Raw genomic sequence first — 22,818 nt, 5'->3', positions numbered from 1 at the left:
AAAAAAAACTCACCAAGGAACCCATGATTTTTGGCACAAAAGCTAATTTTTTGCGCAATTCATTTTCAGCCAAGAACAAGATAGTTAGATGCAACTTAAATTGGTAACTGGTCTCATCTCAGGCATGCCAGCATGCTACAATGACATAACAGTTTGATCATAGTTTAAGACTGAAAGGAATACTGCTGAGGTTAACATTTCAGCCATACTCAAAAGTAAAAAGTGCTATAAGGACTGATGTCGGTTACATATATCGAGCAATGTAGGTAGTAGTTGAAATCCTGATGAAATGTCTTAGCCCAAAACATCAACTATTTATTTCTTTCTATAGATGCTGCCTAACCTGAGTACCTGCAGTATTTTGTTACTCCGGATTTCCAGCATCCACAGAATCTCTTGTTTATGCACATGCATGCAGGATTACCCAAATACAAGCAAGGAACTCTTAGATGAAGCTGTATGGAGGCATGGAAAAAGTACTGCATTTTGCTGATCAAGAATCTCACTGCTGCTCCTATGGGAACTTGGGCATGTTGTTTAAAAAAAAAAAAATGCTCTTGGCTAACACAAGATCCAGCATCAGCAAACAGCACCAAGATTGTCAGATACCTCAAAATACAGATGCCCAGTCCTCAAATCTTTCTGCTGAGTATCAAGCCATTGAAAATCTGATTTACAAAACATTGGACATGCAAGATGAATGTTTTAAGCAAAACAGACAAGGATCAGTCACACAGAATGAGGCAGGTTCATTTTATTCCAAATGCACCTGCCTAACCATCTCATCTTCTGCCCTTCTACTGCAAGCATTCAAATCTACACTTCCATATTCCTACAATATCAATAGACAAGTGCCCCACTTAGACATCCAGAGGGAAACCCATGACTAGCTCAGAATATTGCCATCTTCCAACCATAATTCGCAGGTACATCCTTGACATAAATAGTTGAGAAAATCTTTTAAGTGTTAAAGATTGGAGAAAAGGGCTAGAGACCAATGTATATTACAATAATACATCCCATTGGTACTAGCCTCACTGCAACTTTAGTAGACCTTGGATATAGCCACACGCTGCCTCCTAGTAGCCCAGAGATATTCTGCTCCTTGTGCTTCAAGCTTTAAATGGCATCTTTGTATTTTTGATATACTACCATTGCTGTAGATAATAGCATACAAACCAGTGGGAGACAGGGACAACTCCATGTGCCTGAAGTACCTAGGCAGCAACAAATAGCTTTTAAGCATACCCCCCCCAAAAAGTGCTTTTGCCAAAAGTATTCAAATCCATAACTTGAACAAAGATTTGCAATTGGAATCTTCAAGTCAAATAGTGGATTTTAGTTAATTGGACAAGCTACTTATTTGGGACAACTCTTAAAAGAAAAGCTAATCCATAACTGGGATTCCTTCCATTTGGGACACTATGCCACTTAATTGGGACAGGAAATTGCCAAACAAATTTAAAACTATCAGTCATATGCACTTGCATGGCTATTAGACACTGCTTAGAGCAAGTGTTTTTTAAAAAAAAATAGCAGTTGTATGGTTGAGTTGAAAAAGTGATTTTTATCACTGATAATGGGGAAGAAATAAGCAGTAGGACAATAGAGAAGTGCTTTGCTCACTACAGTTTCATTATCCAGGCTTGGAAATGCCAGAAATGGCTGGGAGTGAAAATGAAATTTCACTACAAGTTAGGAACTACAAGGAATGTTACAATGAGAATGATGATTGCATCCTCCAAATCTTCAAAGGCAGTGAAGGCAGTCTACTAGCTACACTAGGTGCCTGGGCTGATTTTGTTCAATTAGTCAAAAGAACACATCAGCATACACTGAGTGAATTCCTCCATTAATAACTAATGTTTTATAGTACTGTTGCACTTTTAGTAAAGTTTTATTTATCTTGTACATTTAATACATCATTTACTTGGCTAAACAGTAGTTTGCCTTTTTATACATTAGCTATCTCTATGAAACTCTGGCTAATTGGGGTAGCCACTGAATCAAGCCAAAATGTACTGGCCCTAATGTGGCCTAATTAACTGGAATCCACTACAAGGGATTATTCACATTGTGGAAGTTTATATGGCAAGCTTAAAAGATGGTCTTAGTAGGAAGTTAGAGGATTGGGAAGCTTTTAAAAACTAACAGAAGGAAACTAAAAAAGTTGAAATAAGGTAAACTAGCCGGTAGTATAAAGAAGATACAAAATATTTTAGATATATAGAGAGTAAGAGGAGAGTGGATACTGGACCACTACAAAATGATGTTGGTGTGGTAGCAAGAGGGGAATAAAAAATGGCAGACAAACTAAAGTATTTGTGTCAGTCGTTACCAGAAGACACTAGCAGTATGCCAAAAATTTTAGTGTTGGGGCAGAATGAATGCAGTTATTATAAGGAGTGTGCGCTTGGGAAGCTGGAAGGTCTGAATATAGATAAGTCACTTGGACCAGATGGACTACACCCCAGGGTTCTGAAAAGGTAGCTGAAGGATTGTAGAAGTATTAATAAAACTTGCAAATGCCATTCCACTCAAAGGGAAAGAGATAGAAGAAAGGAAATTATAGGCCAGTTAGCCTGACTTCAGTGGTTGGGGAGATGTTACAGTCTATTACTAAGCATAAGGTTTTGGGGTCCCTGGACGCACAGAATAGGCTGAAGTCATCAAGGTTTCCTAAAGGGGATATCTTAGCTGAAAAACCTGTTGTAATTCTGAAGAATTAACAAGCAAGATAGACAGGAGATGCTTTCTTAGATTGTCAGAAGGTTTTTGACAAGGTGCCACACGACGATGCTTATCAAGTTGAGCCCATGGTTTTATGGAAAGATACTAACATGGATAGAATCATGGAGTCATAGACAAGTACAGTACAAAAACTGGTCCTTCAGCCCATCTAGTCCATGCCAAACCATTCAAATTTACTACTCCCATCTGCACCGGGTGGGATAGAAGATTTGCCGACTGGCAAGAGGCAAAGAGCAGGAATAAAGAGCGTCTTTATCTGGTTGGCTGCCAGTAATTGGTGTTCTGCAGGTGTCAGTGTTGGATTCACTTCTTTTCACACACTTTGGTAGAACAAGGCATAGAATTTTTTTTAAATATATAAATGGGGAGAAAATTCCCAAAGCAGAGGTGCAAAGGGACTTGGGTTTCTCACTCATTCCCTAAAGCAAGGGTTCCTAACCTTTATGCCAAGAACCAATACCATTAAGCAAAGGATCATTGACACCAGGTTGAAACCCTTGTCCTAAAGGTCAACCTGCAGACCAAGTCGATGGCAGGGCAGGCAAATGCAATTATGCATTTATTTCACTAGAATACAAAAGCAAGGATGTATGCCAAGGCTTCAAAGGTGGTTAGACGAAATGGAGCATTGTTTTGGGGGCCCTAAGGATATGCTACGATTGGACTGTCCAGATTCACTCCCAGGATCATTCTCGTGAAAGTGTTAACATACCAGCATTTGATGGCTCTGGGTCTGTACTTGGAGTTAAGAATAGGGGGGGGGGGGAGAGGGGGGAGAAAGAGGAGACGACAAGATCTCATTGAAACCCATCAAATAATGAAAAGTCTAGATCAAGTGGATGTGCAGAGGAAGTTTCCTATAGTAAGGGACTCTAGGACCAGACAGCCCAGCCTCAGATTAGAGGGATACCCATTACCAGATGAGGAAGAATTTCTTTAGCTGGAGGGTAGTGAACCTGCTGCCACAGACAACTATGGAGACCACATCATTGCATGTATTTAAAGCCAAGGCTGACAGAATCTTGATTAGTCAGGGCATTGAAGGTTATAGGTAGAAGGCAAAAAGGTTCAGAGGGATTATAAATCAGCCATGGAGTGGTGGAGCAGATTCAATGGCCCAATTCTACTCCTACATCTTATAGTCAACCATTTGTCTACCATAGATTTTAGAATGCTGTGAATTACTGCTGAAAATTAAGGTCCAATTGGAAAACTTCATATTTGGTGGTCTAATTTGACATCAAATTAGAAAATGCAGAAGATAACCCACAGACCAGTAGTAGAGGGAGAAAGTGGCTTTTTCATAAACTGGGTTCAAATTCGAAGACTGGGTCCTCACAATTGATACTTCATATTAAATCTAAGATAGCTCAAACACTGCAGACAAACCAACTATACAACAGTTGAAAGGACGTGATAAGGTGGATGTGGAGAGGATGTTTCCTCTAGGGAGGGTATCCAGAATTAGAGGACACAGCCCCAAAATTGAGGGGCAACCTTTTAGAACAGGAGAATTTTTAGCTAAAGAGTGGTGAATCTGTGGAATGTTCTGCCACAGACTACAATTAAGGACAAGTCTGTGTATCTAAATCTGAAATGATAGATTTCTAACTGGCTGGGGCATCAAGGGATATGGTGAGAGGGCAGGTGTAAGGAGTTGAATGGGATCTGGGATCAGCCATGACTGAAATGGAGAAGTGAAGTCGATGAGCTGAATGGCCTAATTCTGCTCCTATGACTTATGGTCTAATAGCAAATAAATGTTGCTACAGGTTATAATCAACAACTCAAAACCAATAGTACAGGTGTTTGTTGAGGATGGAAAGGTAATAGTGGGAAACAGCAAGGAGAGAGACACAGAGACACAGAGACACAGAGAGACAGAGAGACAGAGAGACAGAGAGACAGAGAGACAGAGAGACAGAGAGACAGAGAGACAGAGAGACAGAGAGACAGAGAGACAGAGAGACAGAGAGACAGAGAGACAGAGAGACAGAGAGACAGAGAGACAGAGAGACAGAGAGACAGAGAGACAGAGAGACAGAGAGACAGAGAGACAGAGAGACAGAGAGACAGAGAGACAGAGAGACAGAGAGACAGAGAGACAGAGAGACAGAGAGACAGAGAGACAGAGAGACAGAGAGACAGAGAGACAGAGAGACAGAGAGACAGAGAGACAGAGAGACAGAGAGACAGAGAGACAGAGAGACAGAGAGACAGAGAGACAGAGAGACAGAGAGACAGAGAGACAGAGAGACAGAGAGACAGAGAGACAGAGAGACAGAGAGACAGAGAGACAGAGAGACAGAGAGACAGAGAGACAGAGAGACAGAGAGACAGAGAGACAGAGAGACAGAGAGACAGAGAGACAGACAGACTAGCACATCAAGGTTGCTGTCAGTATGCTGATATGCCATTAATTCTGCACAATGATCAACTCCACCAAACCTTACATCTAAATATTGCAGGATCAGATTCTGGAAAACTTCCCAGTTATTAGGCATCAATTTTAAACCAAGCCTTCTGAAGGCAAGCTTTTCTTTAAAATGTTAACCAAGTTGATATTTTATGAATGTTAATACAAATTGTTTAAGAAATGCTTGCATTAAAGCACATTTCAAGACTTGCTGTTAATAGGACTCATTGTTAAATGGGTGAGGTATAATTTTGCATCCAAAGCTATTTTTTGATAAAGCACCTTAATGATGAGCTAAATTCTACAAAACTAACATTACAGGCAAATTTATAGCAAAGACTTTATTGCCTCAATTTACATACTTAATCTCATTTAATGATTGTTCAATGTTTAAGAAACTAAAGTAGCAAGACATTTAAACACTATTATCAGCAGTGAAATTAATTAGCACTCACCTGATGAACTGGTAGGTACTGCAGTATCAGAGTCCTGGGTGCTCCAGGGTCGGTCCCACCCAGTGAGATTCAGGGATTGGAGGCCCAAACACAGGTCCATTGTGCCTGGGAGGCCTCGTGATGAATCCTGTACTGATGTAGGAAACAACATCCTGCTGCTAGCTCCTGGATCAGTTTTATTCAAATCTATAGTGGGAAAGATTAACATTTAAGAATACAGTTGATCGCATCCCATCTGTCCAACACCTAATCAGTAGCTGCACCCTCTAAAACTGCCAAGCACCTTGGGCTGGATCAATTGTTCAGCATGTGACTGAAATGCTGATGCACTCACTACAATCCTGTGAATTACATCACTTCGTCCAAGAACTTAATATTTTGAAGTCTATTCTGAACTGCAAGAATCCTTGCAGAACAGCTCGAAGCTTGGCAAAAACGAACTGCTGTTAACAGCTGCACCACCATATTCTCCTCCCCTTCAATACTTTAATCTGGATAACTTCCAACTGCTTGCTCCAGCCCTGAATCAGCAAATGCAGAACAAACTGAACTATTCTGCCTGTATGGTGTCTGTTTACTTCATAAGTGCCTGACTTGCTCTACATCCAATTATCTTCTGTACAAGGTTGTGATGCCACCTTAAGGAAATTAATTCTTCCTTCACTTCCAGCATTAAAGCTAAGAGAATTTGAAAGACAGCTAATCAGCTACATTCTATCCAGCAACAGTCATGCATTCATCTGGAAGCTTCTATGAGTGGAGCTTACTGGCTTCTATTTTTACTGGTGCAAATTTAATTTGTTTTCCTTTTCTGGCTTCTGATTACTGTGAAAATGGTCTTGTGTTTGACTGTATACTCAGGATTCTGAACCTGTGGGAAGATATTTACAATGGGAAAGTAATTTTAAATTTAATACTAGTTAAGATGTACTGTACTATGGATAAATCCCAGAAGAGTACCATTTGCTTAAGCTCTCTTCACATGCACATTATTGGCAATGCCCCATATCCCATCCCAGGAATCAATACGCTATAATGACTAAACAAGTTACTCCTTCAAGACCAAAACATGCTCAAAACCCTGCTGCTAAAGCAAAAATCATACTTTTATCGCAATCCCTTTACAAACCCACATGCTTTACTCCGTTGCACAAAGTGCCTCAAAGTGCATCAATTGCACCTCCAATAATAGCTTCTTAAAAAGTAATCAAATCAATCTAAGAAATCTTATCAAGCAACACACACAAAAAATGCTGGTGAACGCAGCAGGCCAGGCAGCATCCATAGGAAGAGGTGCAGTCGACATTTCAGGCTGGGACCCTTCATCAAGACTAACTGAAAGATAGCGTAAGATTTAAAAGTGGGAGGGGGAGGGGGAGATCAAATGATAGAAGACAGGAGGGGAGGGATGGATCTAAGAGCTGGAGAAGGAAGAGGATCATGGGACAGGAAGCCTGGGGAGAAAGAAGGGGGGGGGGAGAGGGAGCCCGGAGGGTGGAGAGCAGGCAAGGAGTTATAGTGAGAGGGACAGAGGGAGAAAAAAGAGAAAAAGGGGGAAATAAATATATAGAAAATAAAGGGATGGGAGTGAAGGGGAGGACAGGTATTAACGGAAGTTAGATAAGTCAATATTCATGCCATCAGTTTGGAGGCTATCCAGACGGAATACAAGGTGTTGTTCCTCCAACTTGAGTGTGGCTTCATTTTGACAGTTCCATTAATTAATTCCTCATCCCATTCTGATAGGTCTATCCACCGCCTCCTCTGCTATCAAGATGAAGCCACAATCAGGTTGGAGGAACACCATCTTATATTCCACCTGGGCAGCCTCCAACCTGATGGCATGAATATGGACTTCTCTAACTTCTGTGAATGCCCCTCCTCCCCATCCCTTAATATATATTTTTTTTATTCCCCCCCCCCATTTTTTTTTCTCCCTGTCCCTCTCACTATAGCTCCTTGCCTGCTCTTCACCCTCCAGGCTCCCCTCCCTCCTTCTTTCTCCCCAGGCTTCCCGCCCCATGATCCTCTCCTTCTCCAGCTCTTAGATCCACCACTCCCCTCCTGTCTTCTATCATTTCGGATCTCCCCCTCCCAAATCTCTATCTCTTCAGTAAATCCTGATGAAGGGTCCCAGACCAAAACATTGACTGTACCTCTTCCTATGGATGCTGCCTGGCTTGCTGCATTCACCAGCATTTTTTGTGTGTTGCTTGAATTTCCAGCATCTGCAGATTTCCCCATGTCAGAGGAATCTTATGTAGAGCACTTTAAATTGCAAGAATAACATGCATTTTAACCAGAGGAAAGAACAGGTCAAAGGCAGCCTATATGATACAAGTTTAAGATAGTTGCTTATCATGTTCTGGAGCCAAAGTGCAAATTATACCATACATTATTGTACTATTAAAGTAAGATGAATGCATAGACAGCCATGAAATTTTATATTTCAGGATACATAATGGAGCCAAAAATAGTATTTAAATTTGGGTACAACCAGGAAGGCACAAAATTAGAATAGGTGAACTGGTAAAAAGGGATATTCAGTAAACGTCACCATTCCAGAAAAAAAAACTTCCAAGGGAAGGTTTCTCCAATACAAAATTTGGTACTATGTGCAAATGAAATCTCAACTGTGCAAAAATGTGGCAGCTGAGATTGGGCAGAATATTAAACTGAGGAAAAAATTACAAGAAACTGCTTTTACAGATTTAACTAAGTGAACGCTAATCCTTTAACCAATTTTATGGCATGTTTAATAATTTAATTAACAGCAAACAGGACTGATGCAGGATTTCCAACTGAAGCATCAATTTCTTTGTTCCTGAAGGTGCTGCTTGATCCACAGATTCCAGCATTTGCTCTGCCCTTTTTCATTAATAAACTGCAAATCAAGTTTTGGATGTATACAGACCTTTGATAAGCTGCCATTTCCAAGTTAGTTGTGGAAAATTGCTCAAGGTTGAAAGGTTACCATGCATACAAGAATTTGATTAAAAACCTTAGTAGTGCTACTCAAAGCCTAAATTTAAAGACATGTCAGCACATGGGTTTGTGTGTGATTTAAGTCCTAAATAAACTAACTTGTCTTTCTGCTGACAAATGCTATTTTCTAACTTAAATGTACCCCATGCCAGAGAATGAAGTTTCTGGAATCAACCTTTAATGTTTGCCTAAAACCATCGAGTTAATTTCATGTTTTATAAACTGTCCATGTTAACTAAACATCTCAACAAGCCACACCCAGAAGCCAAGTATCCTTCATCATCATGTGCCACGCCCAGATTGAGCTTTGACTGCCATGGCCAACACATACCTGTTTTGGGTCAAGTGGATCAATTTATTGGTACTAATTTCCAGTTCTCTGGCTGCTGTCTCCATCATCATGTCTTTGCCTTCCTCTTGCTTTCTTCCCTTCAATCTTTCCCATGATTACCATGCATTCTAACTTTTCTTTCCTAATCACATGTGCAATGAAGTCATGTTGCCTTTTCATGGTCTCATACATTTCTTTGTGCTTGCTCTGTTCATGACATCCTCATTAGATATTAGTTTCATCCATGATATTCTTTGCATCCTCAAAAATCAAATCTCTGCTACTTCAATTCATTTCCTCATGTTACTAGATATTGTCCAACATTCTGATCCATGTAACATAACAGGATAAATATAACATTTCAGTATTCTGAGGTGGGTTGTCATGCCTAGATTAATGTTGGTTATCATACTCTTCATTCTCGTAAAGGCGTCTTTTGCCATCCCTATTCTTCTTCTGATGTCAATGTCGCACCTGCTATCTGATGTCACCCAGCTTCCTTAGTAAAAGTTCTGTACTTATATCTTCCCCATTTATTTTCAGCCTTCAGATAGGATTCTCCTTTTTGGGTATCACCATACATTATCTTTTTGCAATTGATAGACACTCATTTTTGCACTCTCTTCAACTATATCAATTAAGTTCTGTAGTTCTTCCTCCATACTTGCAATTAACAGTGTCATCTGCGTATCTGAAATTACTGATGTTTTCACTGCCAACTTTGATTCCCAAGATGTCTCTTTTTTTTTTATATATAATATTGTTTCACTGTACACATTAAACAAATCAGGGAAGAGAACACCCTTGTCTAACACCTCTCGATTTTTGTAAACTGACTCACTTCTCCATCTATTCTTACAGCGGCAGTTTGTTCCCAGTACAGATTTCCGATTAGGCAGAAGTCTTTCCAATCTAGATTTAGATTAGATTATGAGGACACAGTCCTCTTTTATTGTCATTTAGTAATGCATGCATTAAGAAATGATACAATATTCCTCTAGTGTGGTATCACCAAAACATAGGACAAACCAAGACTGAAAAACTAAAAATCACATAATTATAACATAGTTACAACAGTGCAAACAATACCATAACTTGAAGAACAGGCCATGGGCACAGTAAAAAGTTCAAAGTCTCTCGAAAGTCCCACATCTCACACAGACGGGAGAAGGAAGAAAACTCTCCCTGCCATGCCCGACCACAGTCCAAAAACTTCGAGCCTCCGACCAGCCCTCCGACAGAGTACCATCTCTGCCTAATGCTTCCACCCCAGCCCTGGTCACCAGCAGCAGGCAAAGCCGGGGATTTTGGGGCCTACCCTCCAGAGATTCTCAATCACACAGTAGCAGCGGCAGCGAACCAGGCACTTCAGAAGTTTCTCCAGATGTTCCTGTGCTTCTCACCTGTCTCCATCAAATCAGAATTGTGCACAGCATCCTACTTACAAATACGATATCATTTCACCAGAGAGCTGCACACGCTGCATTGAGCCGCCATCTCCTACTCCCACCTCCAGATCTACCTGTAATATTTCAAGTAACTTATTGTGCTTCACTTTATCAAGTGCTTGTGTAGTCAATAAAACAAACCTTTTTGCACTTGAATAGCTCATTCTGGTAGTATCCTTATCAATGTTTCTTGTACCTTTGTCTTCCACAAAATCACATTGTTCTTTACCTAATTCAGCTTGTTCTATCACTAATTCTTCAGGACCTGCTGCCTTTCCCATCTTCATCTTATTTATTGCATTACGAACTTCAGATTTTAAAATACTTGGACCTTCAATGTTCTTAATTTCTGGTTTTTCACCTCGATCGTCTTCAAACAATTCCTGAATAGACTCAGTCCATCTGCTCATAATCTCATCTTTTCCCATGATAATGGTACCGTCCTTTGCTTTCAAACATCCACCTGAAGAATAGAGGAGCTTTTTAAACCAGTGATATTCTTGATTTGTTGATGTTCCTTTTTGGATTAGTAATAGGGGTTCTTTCTAGTTGCTCACTTTCCTGGTTTAACCATTCTTCTTTGGCTTTTTGACACAAACTTTCAATTTTCTTTTTAAAATCTAAGAACTTGTATTCCATAGGATTTGCTTTCTTCAGTCTCCTTCTATTAGATTTTTGATTTCATCTGTCATCCATTTATTCTTCGTGCTTGCTTTTTTTTTTTTTTTTTAAAAATATAAAGGAATCACTGACTTTGCTGATTCTACCAAGGCATCCTTTAGAGAGTTAGACTTCATTTCTACATGATTGCTATCATCTTCAACAGATTCCATTTCTCGACTTTGAAATCTATTCATTACTTCAATTGTAAATTTGTCTTAAATTTTCTTCAATTGCAAGTAGTCATGGGATTGTTCAGGTTTTGCTTCCTTAGCTTTTTAAGTTTTACTTTTACATGACATATTACTGGGTTATGGTCACCATTAGTCTGCACCTGAATACATTTTGCATTGAATCACTGAGTTTCTAAATCTTTGGTTTATAGTAATAAAGTCAATTTGATTTCTGGTGCTATCACCTGGACTTTTCCCAGGTCCACAAGTGTCTTGGATGGTTTTTAAAAGTAGGTATTCATAATGACCTGATTATTCATCTTGCACCATTCTACCCATTTCTCACCTCTCGTTTCTTTCTCCTAGTCCAAATTTTCCTATGGTATTTCCATCAGCACCTTATCCTACCTTTAGCATTTCGATCTCCCATGACAATAACGGTATCTTGAGATTTGCATCCATTCTTTGATTGTTCAAGCTCTTCATAGAATTTATCTATATCCTCATTTGTTCCATCCATTGTTGGTGATATAGCTGTATAATTGCTAAATCAAATTGTTGTCCTCTGAATCTAACAAGGAGCACTCTTTCTGATATTGCCCAATGTCCTAAAATACTTTTTGCCATGTTTTCATCCATAAGAATTCCTACTCCATTAGTATGGGATGTTCCACAATAAATTAGTTTTATTTCTATTCTGACATGTTCCAGCACCTGTCCAATGAACTTCATTAATTGCCATGTTAATTTTTAGTCTTTCCATTTCATTTATCACATTGTCCAATCTTCCTGCTTGATATAGGGTTCTTACATTCCAAATGGCAATAATTTTCTTGTGTTACTTGAATTTTATGAGCAGTAGCTTGATGACAGTAGGGGATCCCCTGCTGCCCAGAATCAACCCTATCAAGTGAAGCATCTTCAGAATTGTCTTGAAGATCCTCAACACAGTTGTGTGATACATTGAATTTGACCATGGTTTTCTTAGCAAATAGATTCTAGGAAACCTAGTATCTAACAATGGCCGTTTGCCACTGCCTTCCATGGAGAGAACTGAAGAAACCGCCATTTCTCTTCCCAAATGTTCATCTGCCTATATTATAGCCATTGTCATTTGAGGTCGTAGCTCATCCGCCTTCTCCGTCATAAGTTCAGTTACTGAAGCTGCCGTTAGCCTTCGCTTGTATCCTGAGCCAGGAACCCTTGTAGGTGCTACTATTCCTGGTCAGAGCAGCCCTGGGAGCAATGAATGACTGAAGGGTAACTCCACTTTCCCCAAAGCTCTGAAAGTCCCCTGTCAGAGCCTCATCACCAGTTGCAGTTTGGAGTCATACCCAGGACCAAAGTGAGTATTATTAATTCAAATTGGGAGGAGAAACTAGGTACCCACATTAGGTGTTTGAATGTGCCAAGTCTTGTGTAGGATGGATACTTTTTGACCAGAAACATTCAAAGTATGCAAATTATACAACCTTGCAATTTATCCACTTACAGGCAGCCACAAATCATGAAACCCAAAAGAGCCAATTTTAAAAAAGACCAATACCCTACACGCAAAAAACTAAAGCACTTCAGTTGTTCTGCTACACGACTGAAAAGCTAGTTAAAAGCAACCTCTTGTAAAAATGCTTACCTTCATGTTGCCCAAATAATGACCCCACTTCAATTTTTTCTAACAACTTCAGAAGTCCAGTCACCATTGACCATTAACATATTAGACCTAATAAAACTATACCTTAATACCAACATGATAAATTAGTACTGGTTGTGCACTCAGCAAGATCAAATCTGTATCCTTACCAGTGGAGAGCACCGAGCTGTAACAAAACACCTGGTGGTTTAGAACTTTCAAAAGCTAGTAACTAGCATGGGCAGTATGGTGCATAGCGGATAGCGCAATGCTTAACAGTGACAGCGATCAATTAGGATTTGATTCCCAACACTGTCCGTAATGAGTTTGTATGTTCTTGCCATGCCCTCTTGGGTGCTCCAGGTGCTCCCATTTCCTCATAAACCCTAACCATATGTCTTTGGGATGTGCAAGTTGTGACTATGCTATGTTGGCACCAGAATTGTGATGGGCTACCCTCAGCATAATCCTCAGATTGCAAATATCATTGATGCAAAAACTGTACATTTCACTAAGTTTTGATGTACATGTGACAAAGCTAATCTTTGAGCAGTATTTCATAGTTGACCAAATATTTCTTCAAAGGAATTTCAATTTTACATTTTGCTAAAAATTGGGATCAGATTTTCTAGATTTGCAGAACCCAAGCTACCTCTTCTTGTGGCAGTAACCATACCCACAGTCTGTTGAACACTTCTATATATTAAATGAAACATGCTTGAAATCTGAAATAAATGGGAAAACAATTTAGGTAGCACAGATCAGTCCTCTGCCAGAACATTATGTGGAAAACACCAGATGACTTTGTTTACAGCTTAATCACAGGGTAACACTGACAGTACTCCAAGGTGATTTTTTTTCCCTATTTATCCACACCCCCTGCAGCTTTATAACAACTATCCTCCCTCCTTTCTAGTCCTGAAGGATTTCAACCTAAAGATTAGTCACTTTCCACAGATACCATTAGATCTTGTTTTTATTTTTAAACTATTTTTCAACTACCTGTAATATGCATTGGCAGTTTATTACACACTGGCAATGTAATACTACACTGGAAGTTTTCAATGCCTCATTGGTTACAGAAACCAGGATCAAAAGACTTGCTGTTTGCCCCTTGTAGCACCTCATGAACTGAAAGGCATCAAATGTGTACTTTAAGCCATGGCTGATAAAGGACCTAACAAATAAGATCTGGCTTTATTTCCTCTGCCGTATCCAAGTACACAATCCCTATAAAAGAATCTAGAAAAAGTGTCCACAAGTATGCAAGGTTCAACCCTCGTCTAAAACTTCAGAAATGCACCCAGAACAAAACCTAAAAATTTGATTTGTATCTAGCTTTAAGTCCATATGCACAAGCAAAATTCAGTTGAAGTAATCAGTTAAGTTTTATTAAAATATTCACTGAAGGGATACAAGATATGTAGGCTGAACCAGTACTTAATTGGCAATTCCTAATGGCCCACAAACTGGTGGTGAATGCCTTCTTGAACCAATGCAGTCCTCGGTGTGCATATTTCTACAATGCTGTCAGGAAGTTTCAAACTTTAACCCTGTGATAGTGAAGAACCAGCATTATTTCCAAGTCAAGATGGTGTCACTTGGAGAGCAAGATCTAGGTAGTTATCCCATGCTTTTGCTGTCATCATTTTTCTACTGTAGCTCAGAAAAAAAGTGACAGTTTGAAAGGTGCCAAGCAATTCTCCGCAGGTTGCTGCAGAACATAAAGGTCAAATACCCCTCACCTGAAATTCCAAAATCCTAAAACCTCCAAGCTCCCAAAGTTGTTGTTGTTTTTTTTTTGAAATATAAGTACTGACACCACAGGTAGAAAATTCCACACAGCAGTGGGAAGGTTCCAGGTGATGCACAGGTCTCTATGCACCACCGACAGTTCTGAGAAGTGACCTCATGACCAAAAGTTAATGAAAAAGAAAAACTGCATAAAGCCAAAAAAAAACTATTGAAAGTACAAACCCCATTTCCAGGAAAGTTGGAATATTTTCCAAAATGCAATAAAAACAAAAATCTGTGATGTTAATTCACATGAACCTTTATTTAAACTGACAAAAGTACAAAGAAAAGATTTTAAATAGTTTTACTGACCAACTTAATTGTATTTTGTAAACAAATTTAGAATTTGATGGCTGCAACACACTCAAAAGTTGGGACAGAGTTAAAGTAAGATTGAAAAGTGCACAGAATATTCAAGTAACACTGGTTTGGAAGACTCCACATTAAACAGGCCAATTGGTAGCAGGTGAAGTATCATGACTGGGTATAAAAGTAGCATCCAAAGGCTCATGGCTCACCCCTTTGTGCCAAAATTCGTGAGAGAATTGTTAGTTCAAAAGGAACATTTCTCAAAGATTGCAGAGAATTTAGGTCTTTCAACATCTGCAGTACATAATATTGTGAAAAGATTCAGAGAATTCAGACATCTCAGTGTATAAAGGGCAAGGGGAAACCACTGTTGAATGTGCGTGATCTTCGAGCCCTCAGGCGGCACTGCCCAAGAAACCGTCATGCTACTGTGACAATTATAGCCACCTGGGCTCAGGAATACTTCAGAAAACCACTGTCACTCAGTCTGTCGCTGCATCCAGAAATGCAACTTGCAACTGTATTACGCAAGGAAAAAGGCATATGTCAACTCTATGCAGAAACGCCGGAGTTCTCTGGGCCCGAGCTCATCTCAGATGGACTGAAAGACTGTGGAACCATGTGCTGTGGTCAGATGAGTCCACATTTCAGCTAGTTTTCAGAAAAAATGGGCATCGAGTTCTCCATGCCAAAGATGAAAATGACCATCTAGATTGTTACCAGCAAAAGGTGCAAAAGCCAGCATCTGTGATGGTATGGGGGTGCATCAGTGCCCATGGCATGGGTGAGTTGCATGTATGTGAAGGTACCATTGACTGAGGTGTATATTACGATTTGAGAGAGACATGTTGCCATCAAGGCGACGTCTCTTCCTGGGATGTCCACGCTTATTTCAGCAGGACAATGCCAGACCACATTCTGCACAGGCTACAACAGCATAGCTTTTATAGACAGAGTGCGTGTGCTTGACTGGCCTGCTGCCAGTTCAGATCTATCTCCTATTGAAAGTGTATGGCGCATCATGAAGAGGAGAATCGGACAACGGAGACCACGGACTGTTGAGCAGCTAAAGTCTTATATCAAGCAAGAATGGGCAAAATTTCCAATTGCAAATCTACTACAATTAGTATCCTCAGTTCCAAAACAATTAAAAAGTGTTATTAAAAGGAAAGGTGATGTAACACAATGGTAAACATGCCTTTGTCCCAACTTTTGTTGAGTGTTGCAGCCATCAAATTCTAAATTTGTGTATGTTTACAAAATACAAGTTGGTCAGTAAAACTATTGAAAATCTTTTCTTTGTACTTTTGTCAGTTAAATAAAGGTTCACATTAATTAACATATCATGGATTTTTGTTTTTATTGCATTTTTGAAAATATCCCAACTTCTCTGGAAATGAGGTTTGTAGATTCAGTGGAATGAGCATATATCATTTAAAAGTATGCTGATCATGAAACAATATCCATCATTAACTGAAAATTCAAGGTAATTGAATATTTTGCAGCCTGGTTACAGAAATTTAAGGCACAACATGAAAATAATTTAAGATTTGTGGTTTCTTTGTGTAGTAAGCATCTGCTGATCACAAACAAATTCATTGACAAATTTACCAAGATCGTCATTGATGAAAATCTAACATGCTGAATAGCTGCATTCATACAGGTGATGAAAAAAGCAAAAGACTGCTTGCCAGTAGCACAAACTCAGTGGGAAATGGCGATTCCAAGCTATCTTATTATATATTCAGAATTCAGAAATACTTCCAGCCCCAAGCATTTCAGATGAGTATTCAACCTGTATCCGCTACTGTGAAACAGTTTGAGAGGTGCTTATTAAGCAGGCTGCTTATGGCTTGTATGTTATTCAAGCTGCACGTGTAGGCAAGTATTCCCTCACCCTCCTAATCTGAGCCTTGAAGGTGGATAGATTTGAGAGTTCGAAGGCAAATTATTTGCTGCAGAATTTCTAGCCTTTAACCTGATCTTGTGGCCACTGTGTGTATATTTACATTAAGATGTCAGGTCAGTAATAACTCCAAACTTATTGATAGTGGGCAAATTCAGTGAATGTAATATGATTGGACATTAGACTGACAACTGGATTTTTCCTACTGGAAAAATGTTACTTGCCACCTTTCAGCCTAGCTCAGGATTTTATCCATGTTTTGCTATATTTCGTTGTGGATTGCTTATGAGAGTTATGAAAAGTGCTGAAGTTTAAACAAAAATCCCTACTTCTGACCTTATTATTGAAGGTTATTTAAGCAAATGGCTGGATCTAGGACGTGACCTTAAGTACTGCAGAGATGTTTTGTGGCTGAGTTGCTTGACTTCAGACTATCACTACAACCTTAGTGTTCTGTGATTCCAACAAGAGTATTTCCCAGATTCCTGTCAACTCCAGTTCACCCAGGGATCATTGAGGAATACTTGATCAAATGTTGTCTTATGTCAATAGCAGTTACACACTTCTCAAGTTTAGCTCATACCAAGAGATCAGGAGCCAAGTGACTATGAAAAGAAACAGAGCTTCTGAATAGTTGGTTGCTTAAGTGCTGTTGCATAGCACTATTATCCCTTCCAGTTGCTCATTAGGGATAATTGTGTAGATTAATGGGTAGAAAGTTATATTCCCCCCTCCCAGATTCTTGTGGTTAGTGTTGTAACTACACTGAAGCACGTTTTCACTACTGTTGCCCTAAATGCGGTCAAAGTCCTTAAGTCTTTGCTACATCCTTTAGCAGTTTCTTGACATCATGGAGTGAATCAAATTGGCTCAAGACTGTCATCTATCATGTTGGGGACCACAGGGAGCTGAGATGGATTAACCAGAGATTAAAATTAGAGGACACAGATACAAGATGGGGGAGATTTCAGAGGTGTTAGAGATAACTTCACAAAGAATAGTGAGTACCTGGAATGAGCAGCTAGAGGAAGGCAAGCACATTTAATAAGCAGATATACAATATTGTGCAAGTCTTAAGTACCTTAGATTACAATTTTTAAAATACGATTTCAAATGGTTTGGCTTCTACAGCCCTTATCTCAACAAAGCTGTCTGGGATTATCTGCAGAAACAGAACTGAGACGACCAAAATCTGCAAAAGATCTGTAGCAAATTCTCCAATTTGCTTGGAACAACCTACCAGCTGATTTTCTTATAAAACTGCAGGACAGTACACCCAAGAAAATTGATGCTGGTTTTAATATGCAAGGAGTGGTCACAACAAATATTGATTTGATTTTTTTTTTTAAACTGTTTCCTACTCTTTATAATAATTTGATATTTAGAAACCAATTAAAGCATCGTTGCTGGGTGCCCAAGACTTTTGCAGTACTCAATGTAGTTGAGGGAGCACGAGGTTTATGGGCTGAATATGGGCAACTGGGACTAGCAGGGAAAATGCTGGGTTGTCATGCATCAGTTGGACCATAGGGCTTGTTTCTGTGCTGCATTACTTTGAATCCAGTAATGGGGGGGGGGGGGGGGGAGGAGGAGAAAAGAAAATCAAGTTCCTTGCCCAAGTTTAATCTGATGCCATGAGATCAGGGGATCTGGATTAAATGTTCCCTCTGCTAAACTGGCTTGCTCAAAGGGCAAGACATTCAAGGCATGGAAGTGGTGTTGGGTCTAGGACATAAAATGTAGGGTACAATTCTGAGTATGATCATTAGGCTGCTCCTTGACTGGAACAGAGGCTTGTCTCCCAGTTTTAACAAACCCAGAGGTGTTGTTAAATTGGGCCAAGTTCAACAGGCCAGATTTTGCTACAATTTTTAGTGCCCAGGTCTACTATTACAGGTGATAAAGCTGGTTTTGTTTCCCACAATTTCTGTAATGTATGGAAACTGATTTCTATTAGAGCAATACCCCCCCACCAGCACTACGTAATAATCTGTTATCTACACATGTGCATTGTTCTTCCTCACCATCTCCCATGTGTGCTCTTATTTAATTGATATGTAGTTGTGCACAGACAACAAATTAGTAACAAGTACAAACCTGAATGTCAGAATATTACCAACTGCACTAACAGTTACAGGACAAAACAGTTACAGTATGAGAAGGCCAGAGACACTAACAAATGTGCGAGTACAGTGCATAGTAACAGCAAGGGTGCTGAATTTAAAGTGAAAATAATGCAGCAATGGCTTCAGTTGGGAAAATTGATGAGTACCATCTTCACCAGAAACTTTCTAGAACAAAGAATGACAATGGACTACATGTCAGAAGAATTCCCACTGTTCATGAAGACAAATGGCAGACATTCCAAGTCAGCTCCCCACCATCCAGGAACAAGTGGGTTAGATGGAAGGTTTATCCAAACCTTCCAGTCCATTAAAGCAATGGACAAGGAGGGCATTCCTCTCCAGCACAAGGTAGACAACTTTGTATTGGAACTCTGTTCATGTGATGACAAATCAAACACCTGCAATGCTGCTCATTAACAGGAATCAGATCTCACAGACCTCCTGACACCAAAACTCCAGAGGGAAGTACTGAATAAACAGCTCAGCCAGTTCGAGATTGAACAGGAAGTCCCGGCACACAATTACTAAGACAAGTGGACATAGCAACAAAAACTGGACCACTGATGTACAGAGTGGATGTTAAAGATCAGACATGATGTCATCATGTGGACCAGATACTAGATGCTCAACTGAAGAACACACCTGAGTTGACTGCATCCAACAAGACTGACACATCACAGTCAGACTTCAGTGATGTCACTGACAGCAATGTGACACCGGAAACAAAATGTTCTTAGACAAAACACCTACCAAACCTGATGACACTCCACAGGTCCAGAGGTACTATCCTGAAGTAAAGAGCGCCACCCAAAAGACTGAACCTTTAGAACTGAAATTACAGACTGTTATTGTGAAAGCATGTTTATCTGGATTAGTATATGAAAGACAAATAAAACTACATACAAAACATTTAATGTTGCAATAATCTAAAGGGCAGGAAGTGCAATGTATGAATCTATTTCTTTTAGAGCAATGGACACCCCCCCCCCCCCCACCAGCACTACATATTGATCAGGTTGTGCATTGTTCTCATTGCAATGTGAATACACCAGTTAATTTGGCAAGTCTGAATACAAACAGTGAAAAGTTAAAATAGGAAATAAATTCAAAAACAATGAAGCCACTTGCAATCTTATTTCTTATGTTATTCCATTAGATTACACAGTATTTAATCATGAAATTATGTATACATTAGTTTATCTAATTTAAAAAGAACCACCAGATCAAGGTGGCGAGATCTTTTCAAATTTCAGATTGAGCAAAAAGAGGGTCAAATATATCAGCTTCCATCTCCAAATAGAAGTAAAATATGCATAAAATACAGTATTCTACCTATTTATAGAATACATCTACAACCAGGTAGAACAACACACAGATAAGGGCTTTCATCAAGGGTTGACAGCCTTATTACTCACCACATGCAACAATTTTCAAAGATCTCTGGCAGATACTGGCTATGAAACTAACATGTGTTGAATGGAGTTCACATGCAAGGTTTTTTGTAAACCAATTTACCAAAGGCTCCAGCTGTTTAATCCTGTAGACCCCAAATGCACTCTTGGCTGAACAAGTTTATAATGCTCTGTATATTCATTTTAATTAGTTCTGTGGCATGTCATACAAGGTTGAATATTTTAAATGAAGTATTACATTAATGCTGTGATGTACAGTAGGCAGTGTTACCAAATCAAAAGCTGGGGAAAATGTGAACTGCAATCCCCGCAAGGAAAATATTCACTTCCATGTTTTCCCACATAACAGGTTCTGCACACGTGGGGTGGGGGGCGGGGTGTGGAAGAACTACAGCTCTAGAAAATGGTGAGTTTCTGTAACACAGGCACATCTCACATTTGAAGAAATAACTTGAAATATTTACTCTGCCACCACACAATGTACAAGTAAATTTTTTCCATACCTCAAATGTGCAGTGATTTGAATTCTGCAAGGGTGAATTTCCAGTAATGAATGACTAATATGGGGTAGCTGGTAGTTATTTTTACATCACCCCTCTGCACTTAATTCCTTCACACCACTAACCATACCTCAATGGGATCCAACAAGCTCATGCATGTTTAAAGAAACATACAGCATTCAAAAACAAAACTCAGCAGTTTAAGGACGGTTTCAAAAGTGCAAAAGCCTTCTTTCGAAGTATTTGGGATTTTTGCTTTAAAGCAAAGTGTTCAAGCATATTTGGAAATGTACATATTCTGCTTTAGGTTCAGCAGTAGCACTACCTGTTTACACTTATCTTACTGCACACAGTTAAATGTGCCTGGACCATAACATTAATGCAAACTAGATTGTGTCAGAAACCAATAATGAATTTCATTCAGCACCTCAGGTCAACGAAGTTGTTTGGATTGAAGATTAAGTGGAACAATTTAAGTAACACTTCAAACCAGGTTGAAAGTTGCCTCTCCACCTATTAGAAATTCAGTCAGCTGTTCCATGGCCCCAAGTTGCAATGTACATTTATTTATTGAGATACAATGCAGAATAGGCCCTTCCATCCCTATGAACCAAACCAGATTTTAATCCTAGCCTAATTACAGGACAATTTACAGTGACCATTAACCTACCAATCAGTAGGTCTTTGGACCATGAATGGAAACCAGAACACCTGGAGGAAACCCATGCAGTTACAGTAAGAAATTACAAACTCCTTATAAACAGCAGCAATGGAACAGACCAATTCCGGCATTACTTGGCCTCCAAGCCATTCAATTCATCTCACCTTCATTCATTTACCAACTACTTCCATTAAACTTGGTTACCCCAGAAATGACCACACTTGGAAATGTGTCCACTATCCATAGCCTGTGGCAATATTTTAAATTTCAGCTTAAATATGTGAACTGTTATAGTTTTGAGTCTTCAATTCTTCTGGCAGTTGAGATATGGATAATGTCTAAATGAGTCTTCAGTTCATTTGTATATTTTTTGCCCAAATTCAGTATTTACCTGAAGTTGCATTTAACTTATCATATCAAACAATGTCTTCCTTCACTTTCCAGCCATGAAAGTACTGATTTGAACCTAGCTGAATTAATCAGGTTTAATATCCCTGACATATCATGAAATGTTTTGTGGCAACAGTATAGTGCAAGACCAGGAACATAATACATATTATTTAGTATTTTTGTATTTCACTGTACTGTTGCCAAAATACAGATCATGACATATGGCAGTGATATCAAACCTGATTCTGCCAGATTCAAATGAATATTTAAACCAGAACATCAAAGCTTTGGATGGCATTTAGAGACATTTCAATACTAAGTACTGCAGGTACATCTGCTCATCTCTACTCAAGTGTTTCTAACTAAAGAAAAATATCTCACTTATTTTAAACATACCAGCTTTAAAATCATTTAGAATTCCAGAAAGGACACATTACACTACTTGCACTTCATGCTCATAACCAGAATGCAAATCGTAGTAATTTTACATGCTTTTATTATTTCAGGACCAATTCCCAAGAATGGTGCACATTGTTTGTACAGCTATATCCTCTTTCAGTTTATAAAAGTACTGCCAAGTTGTAGACACTGTACTGCTGCCCTCTACCTTGAGGAATGAATCACATTTAAAATAGGAAGTGTATGAACAGCATCAAAATGAATAAAGATTTAAACAATCTTATAACAATTAATGATTCCTCAAAACAATATAGCCAGATTAGTACTTCAATCATTGATGGAATCTCAAATATTATTTTGTGAACATAAAGATAATGTCCATACAACTTTTGCAATGTTGGTAAGAAACTAAAAACATGTATATTCAGGAACAGATGAAGAAATCAGCTTGACATTTCATTGCTGGGATTTA

The 22,818-nt window shown here is 39.2% G+C and overlaps 1 protein-coding gene across 7 annotated transcripts in view; it reads right to left on the bottom strand.

Annotated features, from left to right (window-relative positions):
• Positions 1–22,818, bottom strand: part of LOC140211987 (cytoplasmic polyadenylation element-binding protein 1-like) — a 111,299-nt gene that overhangs the window by 52,635 nt on the left and 35,846 nt on the right. For all 7 annotated transcript variants that reach the window (XM_072282308.1, XM_072282305.1, XM_072282306.1 and 4 more), the window contains one exon: positions 5,623–5,808. In XM_072282308.1, the coding sequence (XP_072138409.1) occupies positions 5,623–5,808 (186 nt within the window). The remainder of the gene's footprint in view (positions 1–5,622; positions 5,809–22,818) is intronic.

Source organism: Mobula birostris, chromosome 18 (genome assembly GCF_030028105.1).
Source record: "Mobula birostris isolate sMobBir1 chromosome 18, sMobBir1.hap1, whole genome shotgun sequence".
NCBI classification, from domain to species: domain Eukaryota; kingdom Metazoa; phylum Chordata; class Chondrichthyes; order Myliobatiformes; family Myliobatidae; genus Mobula; species Mobula birostris.
Note: the sequence above shows the minus strand (reverse complement) of the source record. Positions and strands in the feature narration are given on the sequence as shown.